This window comes from Scleropages formosus, chromosome 9, assembly GCF_900964775.1.
Source record: "Scleropages formosus chromosome 9, fSclFor1.1, whole genome shotgun sequence".
Lineage (NCBI taxonomy): Eukaryota > Metazoa > Chordata > Actinopteri > Osteoglossiformes > Osteoglossidae > Scleropages > Scleropages formosus.
In genome coordinates this window covers 18,366,794-18,377,053 of record NC_041814.1, presented here as the reverse complement: position 1 = coordinate 18,377,053, position 10,260 = coordinate 18,366,794, and the positions used below count along the sequence as shown (strand labels likewise).

At 39.1% G+C, this 10,260-nt stretch overlaps 1 protein-coding gene across 1 annotated transcript; it reads right to left on the bottom strand.

Annotated features, from left to right (window-relative positions):
* Positions 1–7,491: 7,491 nt before the first annotated feature.
* On the bottom strand, positions 7,492–9,887 carry pdcb (phosducin b). The gene is made up of 3 exons (XM_018754045.2): positions 9,833–9,887; positions 9,245–9,393; positions 7,492–8,010 (listed from the first exon to the last, which is right to left on the bottom strand). The coding sequence occupies exons 1-3, from the start codon at positions 9,879–9,881 to the stop codon at positions 7,492–7,494; spliced, it is 717 nt and encodes a 238-aa protein (XP_018609561.1). The 5' UTR covers positions 9,882–9,887.
* Positions 9,888–10,260: the final 373 nt, after the last annotated feature.

Here is a 10,260-nt window from a genome sequence, read left to right as displayed (position 1 = left end):
CCCTTGAGGTCAGAAGCGCGGGGCTGCACAAGACTTGTAAAATGTGAGCGTCGGAGGACGTTGCGTGTGACGTCATCACAATCTTTCCCGCCGGTTTGGACAACGACCGAAACTTGACAAAACGCTTTCCCTTACGGGCGACAGTGCGTCACTGTACGTGACTCTCAGACGCGCTTGCGCTGTTTCATTGCCGCGGGAATTTTCATGGGTCTGTGTGTTGTAACGGCAGCTCACCATTCAATAGACTCCTTACAAAATGTTAAAGTTGTGTAAAATACCAAATACCCATCCCTGCAATAAATGTACTTTATTTGAAGCGGTATTACTCTGCAAGTAATGTGGATTTTATTGATTTTCGATAGAAATATATGGCCGGTGTAGCGTCCTGGGACACTAAGGCTAGCACGAAAGCGTGTGCTCGGGCGATCAGACCACTGCGACCACGTCGTTAGGGATTAAACTGCGGCTTCAGACGGAAATTTTAAATCAGAGACGCGAAAAGGAAGGGCTGGAATTTATAAGGATTTCACAGTGTGGGAAAACAGTTTCTGAAAAGAGTATTCGATCGACTTAATTTCAGTGTGATACGAATCGGAGTGAAAAGAGCAGCGACGGCACAGTGGCGCCACCTTGCGGCTGCATGGCGCTTGTGTCCCTCACACGCAGCCTTTGAAATCATGGATATAGATGTCATAAGTCAATTGAACTTAAATTGCATTTCTTCAAGTACTGCCAGTGTTGGGCATGTTCTAATTACTGTGTGATGTTTCATAGTGGAAATCGATTAACCATTTTTGTCTAAGATGTACTGTATATCAGTCCGCTAAATGAATAAATGGAAATGTAAATATCATTTGCTACCGGAAAGTAAATGCAGCTTCTGTGACTACAGACTGAAAGCATAAGGCTTGTTCTTTCTCTCAGACCAATGAGTCAGCGATGTTCCACTGGCAACTGCATTTGTCCGTCTATTGTAGACGGGTATCTGCAGATGGAAATGGCAATGTGTAGATGCTGTGAGATGAACGCCAGCTTCAGTTAGGGGAGAGGCCTGGGTGGTAGAATATCCCTTTCCTGACTTTTACTCGCTCTGTACCAGTTTTGTTAGACTGATGTAAAGGAATACCCTTCGCTTCTCAGTCCTGAATGGAAAGATGAAGCTTTTCTTGAACTTATTCATTCAGCTGGTAGCGTAGTGGTTGGTTATACTGGTTTTGGATCCAAAGGTTTCAGGTTTGATCCCAACCTCTAACTATAATACCATTGAGCAAGGTACTTATTCTAAAGTTTCTGCTGTAAAAGTTATCTGGCTGTGTAAATGGCTACATAATTGTAAGCTTGTATTAACTATGCTTGACATTGTAAGTTGCTTTAGAGAATAGCATCAGCTGCATGAATAAGTGTAAATGTGGAGCTGATTGTGGCTTAATGAACCAATCCATCCACACTTAGTTAGCTTGTTGAGATATATATATATATATATATATATTGTGTATATACACACACACACACACTCTTTCTGAACCACTTGTCCAATACAGGGTTGCAGGGAACTAGAGCCTAACCTGGCAACTCAGGGCATAAGCCTGGATGGGGAGGGGAGACACACCTAGGACAGGATGCCAGTCCATCACAAGGCACCCCAAGTGGGACTTGAACCCCAGACCCACCAGAGAGCGGGACCTGGTCCAACCCACTGCACCCCCTGGGATAAATATTTATTTTAACCTGCCTCTTTTTTCTTATCAGTACTCTGTTAGTAAGGTCTGTTTGAAATCACTCCCTTCTGTTAACTGCTTGTCCTGATCAGGGCCATAGCAATCTGGAGCCCATCTCAGAAACACTGGGTGCCAGGACACCCTGGATGGGACACCAGTCCATCATAGGGTGGCCACACATGAACGCACTGTGGGCAATTTACAGACACCAGTGAACCTGAGATACATGTCTTTGAACTGTGGGAGGAAACAAGAGCACCTGGAATAAACCTACTCAGCCACGGCAAGAACATGTAAACCCCACACAAACTGAGCCAGATTTTAAATTGCACTCATAACACAGGTGCTGTGAGGCAGCAGCACAACCCTCTGCGCCACCATGCAAAATTAGTTCATTTTCAATGACTTTAGTGCTGTTAAACATTTTCCCAACTCGGTCAGGGTGCTGCTGACAAAGAGCATTTTACAGGAAGAAGATTTATTAGGTGCCTGAGTGTAAGGAAAGGGAGAGGGTTCATTAGTTGTGTTGCCATCTAATTGGCTTTCCTCAAAAAGTTCTGCTTCCTTGTAATTGCTGTATGTGGACTCTGTGTGGCATCCTGTTACAATACTAACAGGTCCAGCTCCCTTGTATTCACTTTGAGAGGAGTTCTGATTTTAATGTAATGCACAAATTGTATTTTTGCTGAGATGTACGTCGCTTTGGACAAAAGGGTCTGCTAAATTAATAAATGTAAATGTAATGTATTAAGAATCTCATCTTGCTCAAATTGACAGAGCATCAGAAACCTTTTTTGCCAGTCTTCAAACATTTTTCACAGCACGTTACTGTATATATTGTACCCAAACCCTTCAGTCACCAAAGCATAGAGCAGGCGAGGTCAAATTGCACAATGTAACAAAAAGTTTATTATGTCGATATTTTTGCATTTTCTATTCTGCTTTGTTAGATTAAGCAAACGTTTGGCATTAGTTTGTACTGTATGTCAGTTTTTAGAAAAATATTCCACCTTTTTGAAATGAGTAAATTTTGGCAAATTTTGGTGCTGGGTTCCAAGTACTGAATATTCCAGTACGTTTTAGGATGTGATGCTTTTTAGAATGTTTCGGTATTTTCTATAATGTTCTGGTGCCTTCTAGAATCTTCCAATGGCTGTAAAGTACCAAACTAATACTGACATTCTAGAAGAACCAGGGGTATTTATGTAATCAGTAAACTGTAATCATAATCAATGCAAAAATCGAAAAAAGTAAAAAGTTTTGTTGCATTACGTTGTCTGTGCTGTATTTTATGTATTCAGACAAGAAAGAAGGATAGGACTGCACATGTGAGATGAGGATAGACACACACAGCCCAAACACATTTGAGCCTTGTCACGCAAGAAGTAGCCTGCATACACAGGCCATGAGTGGTTACAATGTCATTCTTCAATTCCAGAACCCTTTAGTTTTACCTACATAATAAATGTTACAAGGGCATTACAACTTGGGCGCTCTGTTATTTGCAAACCTCAGCAATTTCTGAAAAAAAAACTGCAGGATTAGGGTCAGTATTCAGAAGAACGTGCCAGTGACGCTTCACTATGTCTTTCATAACATTAGAAATGGAGAACACATTCAGATAAAAAATTTATTTTTCCTAAGCATTTTCACTTAATGCGTTAAAGCGGCTGGTGATGAGCGCATTCATGAAATTAGCTTCAAAAACTCACAAAAATGATTTCATGCAATCTGGCAGGCTGAAACATATAAAATTTGCACTTACGGTGCCGAATTTTTCTGAATACAGACTGAGGTTATTTGTGAAACTGCAAAATAACCATATGCTTCACAGTGGTTGATTTATTCTTATCAAACATATGTACACAGAATTTGTATATAAACAGAGCTAAGACTAGAAATAGTTTTTTTCTTATATTAAGGAAAATGTTTTTCCAATTAAAAGTACCTTTCTGTTGATACTTTGGTACTGTCAGCTGTGAATTGATCTTATAAATACAAAATCCAGCTTTGCATGAACGTTCACAAAGGCTGTTGCAGATCCTTCATTACAGTAATATGTACAGATGTTTGCGTGAGAAGGGATCATTTTCAGAGTCTTTCTTCTCAGCAGGAGTGCTCTAATTTGTATTCGTCAACTGTGCTTCAAGCATTTCCACCCCCATCATTTATCTTTGCTTTTTCAGTTGCTTACTTGTACTTCTTTGTCATTTAGGTGTGGTGACCGCAGCCAGAGATGCTTTCCTCAGTGCTGCTCTGTGCCTTCTTCCTCCCTTGCAATAAATATCCAGTGCAGAAAAACACCTGGAGCCTGACCTGGATGAGAAAAATTAATCAGCCTTGGCAATATTTTTTAAAGATTTTGAATGGTTCACAGCAGAATGGAGTGTAAATCATTCCAGGGGTGTTGTTTCATTCCTCAATGAATAGTAGTCCATCTTTTCATGACATCACCTAAGTTCCCTGTGTATGCATTTTTTTTTTGTCAGTAGGCCTCATAGCCTCTTGTTTTTACCCCACCATGTAGCTGATGGTTAGCTTCTCGTGTCAATTTTAAATTAAAATTTTGTCGATTCGTATTTATTTGTTTCATTTACGACATTTCCAGTGTTTTATGGCATTGACAGCAGCCACAATGGCTTTAGGGTGTACTGTATTTGTGAAGGAGCAGTTTTATGAATTGCAAGAGTAAAAATTTTGTGTGAAATTGTAAATATTGATGAAAAACACAAGAACCTCCCCTTCGTAATTAGCTACATGAGCCTAAATGTATAGAGGAATGGATTTGTGTTGTTTGTCTCTTTCAGTTCATTTTATGTTTATTCGTTTAGCAAACAGTTTACTTGAATGTGCTGCAAAATGATCATTAAGCCGTCACTCACCCGTTTGTACACAAATACACTATGGGGAATTTCGAGTCAATAATCTACCTGAAACAGATGTCTTTGGATTGCGGGAGGAAAACCACGTTAACACAGGGAGAACATGCAAACCCCAAACAGACTGATCCACATTCAAACTCATTAATAAGTGATAGCCCACCTGCTATGAGGCACCAGTGCTACCTGCTGCTCCACCATGCTGCCCCAAGTAGTTGTTTGTAGTCTTTCTATATTTGGCTAACTTGACCCCCCTACACAAAATCTCATGTATCTGGCGGCATCAGTGGCAACAGTTGGGTATTCTTCCAGTTCACAGACCTGCCAACCAATAATTTTTATACACTCCACATCTCTCATGACAGACTGAAGATTAGTGCCAGCTGAAGGAGTGCCACTCATTATTCCAAGCGGCTCAATAATCAAATGTGTCTCACACATCACTAGGGGATGCTAACAGACTGGCCAACCAAGTTACTCTGTTCACTTAAGCATTTTGTGTGGGAAAAATACATGGCCAAGTGTTTCTGTTATCACATCAGTTACATTACCGTTACTATACACATAATTTTATCACCATGACTGTCAATTTAAGCCCCATTTTTAGAATAACATGACATCCTACGAATGCGGTACATCTGAGGTAGACTCGTGCCAGTACTTACATGTTCAGGTATTTTAGGGCTAAATACAGAGGATGTTAAAACTTAGGCCTTGGCTATTCCGTGATGCACAGATGTGGTGAGTGCTGCAATTTTGCCTGTGAGGCGTGTGTCTGCACGACATTGTTGAGACACGCTTGTGTGCTAGAGTGACAATCCATTGCACGAAACCTTGTAGGCGTTCATGTCAAGGCTAACATGAAGCACGAAAGTGTGTGTGCATTCAGATAACCCGTTTCGGTTATGTGGTGTTGTCACAGCAACAGAGGGAGTCATAGTGTTTACCTCCCTTTTCATTCATAGTATACACAACGGTTAACATCCTTTATGGTAACAGGTCAGATGTACCTACTCATAAAGTTGTATGATAAAACATGAAGGGCTAGTCATTTTTAAAAATAAATAGATTATAGTATTTCAAAAAGAGATTGCCTGTTTAGTAGTGAAAGGCCCAATATAATGGAATTAATAATAAAGGAATAATTATAGGAAGGCAGTATTGACTATTTTTGCTTTTAAAAGTAAAAACAACTTCTTAAATCATGAAATGGCTTTCAATCTTGAATTAAAAGTTTGTTCATTATCAGTCAATGGTATTTTAAGTGATGTAGCATCTTTAGCAATATTAATTGTGCTGTTATAAACAGTTTCAGCTGTGATTTATTTTATTTTAAAACAATACAAAATACTAATTGGCATTGATAAAATATGGTATAAAACACCATGTCATGGACATCATTTTAAATAGTACATTCAAGTCATATAACGGTTTTCTGTGCTTCTTCATGTGTCTAATGGGGAATTTACACCTTAATAGACTGAAGAGAACTTAAACATTTGATGTTTGTTAATTAAATGGTTGCCTTCAGTTCATGTTGAGTATCGGGCTGTTCAAAAGGTTCCTGTCTGATTAAACATCAAATTACGCGTATATAATGGAGTGCTCAGTGCAATAAGTCAGCTATGTTAGGCATGCAGTTACTTGTGCTGGGTCACCTCTCAGTCACACCCATATTTGGCACATTTGATACTGGCCAACAAGTGCAATCCTGCCACTCAAACCACACCTTGACTAATGTTCTCTGTGTCCTGGTAACTGCATAGATATTGACACGCCAATGTCAAATAAGTAAATCAAGAAAATAATTTCTGACTTGTTGCTAATGGGAAAATTTTTGAAAATATGTGATGTGAACACAATGTGCATAATTTATAGTAGTCTCCCAACTTGCTATGACTGAGAGAATTAATGGTGTCTGCAGTACAGCATTATTAAGATATAAAACTGTCACGCACAATGTTTTCTTTATTTCTTCTTTATTTTTATTTTTGCTTCCATATGCATCTTATATTAGAATCATTATAGTAAGGAAAAACAGATTGAAAAGAAAGTGTACTGTTAGATAGCAAGTTGGAGAAAACAGTTTTCAAGGTTTCCTGGAGAATTTGAAGATGTATCTGATTTTTAAAAGTTTTAAAACTAAGCAAGAAAATACCACAGACAGAAGCAGTTCACAGTTTACAAGGCTAATCCTTTGAAGCCTGTAAATGTGCAACATAAATTAACTCAAAATAATCTTCAAAATATTTTTGTATAACACATTGTGATTTGATCACTATGACTTTATATTAAATTAACATGACTATGCAGAATGTTGCATATTGTATGACTTTTGTTCCAAAGCTCTCACCATATTTTATATATAGTTCAAAGGTCTACCTTTATTTTCTATGAAGGAACCATCTGATCTAAACACAATAGGAAACAGTATAAGAAAGAGGAAACCAGTTATTATTTTTAGCTTATCAGACTACATGTACCAGTAAGCCTTATCTCGTGATTTTCGGGATTTTCCAATGTATAACTAGCTGTGCATTTGACTGAATGGCACAGAGATGAATGTGGGACGTTTAATAATAAAACCTCTGTGTACTGAAAACTCAAAATACCTGAGACTGTTATAGCCTTCGTATTTCCTGTAATTGTTTACTTAGAGCTCTTAGTACTACAGAAAGTATTCACATTCATACGGACTGTGATTGTACTTTTGTGTTTCATGGATGCAAGTTTTTTTTGTCAGCAATCACAAAAGAGGCTTTAACTGAAGAAGGCTCCCTCTCTATTCTTGCTTAATGATATAGAACACAGTCATTGCAACTGTGTCTACCACATTCTATAAAGAAGAATAATGAAACTTATTCTCTGAGAATCCCTCTTGAAGAAGCTTTTCTTCATTCCACATCGGCTTCTTCCTCATCGTTGAGGTTAGCCATACATTCCTTATGTGGCAACAGGCCATACTCGTTGAGGAACGCCTCCACGTCCACGGCGAAGAACTCCTCGTTTAGGTGCTGGGTGGCACACAGGAAGTTGCCCAGAAGCTCTCCTGCTTTGTACACCAACAAGGTGGGCAGCACATTGTCTGAGAAGCGATCACCTGCCCCTGTGTTAGAGGCTTTGATCCTGCAGAACTTCACACTGGGGTATTCTGACGCCAGGCAGGCCAGGCAGTTGTTCAGAGCCTCGCAGCCCTTGACATCATCCTCGTAGATGTGTACCACCACAACAGTCAGGTGGTGCTCTTTCTCAATGACCTCCAGAAAAGCTTCACCACTCTCCAGTTCATATACGCCCTCGAACTTGGGCCCAAAGCTCAGGCGCTCATGCATCTCCTGCATGCACTGCTTGCGGTACTTGCGCAGACATTTCTCATCCTCCTCCTTGATCAGTTCATATTCCTGCACACTCATCTGTCAGAAGACAGCAGGCATGGTTAAGGGTATGGCAGGGCCAGTACAGCATCACGGAATGAATTCTGTAACATACATGGAATGAGCTCCCTGTCTCCTTCAGAATTGCTCGATCCCTCTCAACATTCAAGAAGGGTCACAAAACACTACCCTTTCGGACTCCCTTCTTCTCTAATCTACTATCTGCTCCAGAAACTTGCATTACATGATCAATTATATATGTAGCTACTCATGTAATATATGCTTGCAGAAATTCTACTTCAAGAATTTCAAGATTCTATGCTTGGAATTGCTCAGTGAGAAGAGTTGTTTTTCCACTTTAGTAAACCGTGACCTGTACTTTTTAATCTCTTCATCTGTTGGTGGAATCTGGTTTTATTTAGCCTGAGCTGTATGTCACTTTGGAGAAAAGCATCTCCTAAATGAATAAATTTACATTAAATGTACATCAAATTACCCATTATTTACTTATCAGTAGTAACCAGTAGCAATCAAACTGGCTCCTTGTTTTATGAACAGTCAGCATGTGAATTTTGAATTTATGAATACAAAGATACAAAGATTTTCAAGTTTATTTTTAATTGCATTTTCTATTTGCTGCAGATCGAATGCAACCTATGTTTATGTGGTCAGCTAATAGGTGTTGCTAAAATATATAGTCATGCGGGACGTCTGTAATTCTATCTAGTTCCAAAGTGTTTCTAGCTTGTGTCTGATGTTCATGAGTGTCAGTGATCGATAACAAAATAACTATCGGAAGTGTTCATGGGATGAATCGCTCAGTGATGTAGATTCAGTAGAAGTTTGTGAAGCCAGCATCTTTGTTTAGTCATTTAAAATATGTTTTAATTTCAGTATTAGAAGACTTAAGCAAAGCTACCTTTCAAATCTTTATTAGAATACTCTTAAAGGCTAAAGGATTTATTCTAAGTAGTACCAATCACTGACAATATGCAGACAATCTAAATCTTACTGATTAAAATTATTAACTGTTCTATTGTTTATCATCATTATCTGGTTAGTTAGCAAATATATATGTCACAGGTTTATACTTTAATCAAGTGAATGTTTTTTTTTGGTTTTTTAATCATGATGCTACATGATGGCCTACACAATTCTAGTGTAGGTCGCTGTTTTGTGCTACCATTCATTTTGTTTACACTGTAATTGTTTAACAGGAATGAAGATGGCAATCTTGTTCACAACTCAAGCTTAAGATAGTCTCTCTCCTAACCTTCCGATTGAGTCTATCCCGCGAGTCATCCTTTGGCCTGTGTGGAGAGGACATTTGTCGGAGGAGCTCCCGCTTGCTGGGAGGCAGGGATTCCTGGTCTGTACTCTCCAGTTTGAACTTTCTCCAGTCATTGATCACACCTTTGGGACCTTGTGTCATTTTGAGATGAGAACAGAAATAATAACATGCAGAACCTACCATGGCATTTGCTATACATTCAAGAAAGAGAAAGTCTTTTGTATTAGGTCCTTCTTTGTACATCTACTTATGCAGATAGTGACTGACAAACTTGGAGCAGAGTGAACCATTGCGTGATGTCATGTCAGAAATGTGATCAGATGACGGATTAGATGCGTGCAAGAACTGTAAGGCTGCTTCTTAATTGCACCGCGGTTAGGCTGTGCAATACAATAAAATCAGCTTAGTGTATTTGTCAGACAGCCAGATGTACTGGATGGCAGTTACTTTACTGGTAATCTGAATTTTAACTACTGATTTACAGTACGTACATAGCAAGAATCTACAGACATAAAACATTTGAAAATTAGTTATGACTTGGTCAGTTCGCACACCGAAGCTTCCACTTACCTGTATGACTTGCAGATAATTCCTCCTCATCCAGAGTTGGTCCTGACATCTTACTGTAGTTGCTGTGAAGAAATCAGGAGCAGTAACTTTTGTTAAGTTCTACACACTCTTTGTAATCCAGCAGCATGAAAAATCTCGAGTCTATACTCTGTCAATTAGTCATTATAACTGTATGTGTAAGCTCTGTAGGTCAGATTGCAGAGTGTAATACTTTGATAGGTTATGCAACACAGGAGAGGTCTACAGTGATCTTTTGGTGTAAGAGAGGAAGTTGCCACAATCAGTTAAAGGTATTTAGGTTGATGTGGTATTAGAAGATTAGGTTTTGATTAGGTTTCTATCCCATTTGCTCAGTTAGCAAGGGCGTCCTTGGCATACTAGGTTGGCTTTTGACAAGGAAGTGCTGGTTGTGTGACCTCCCCCTTTGC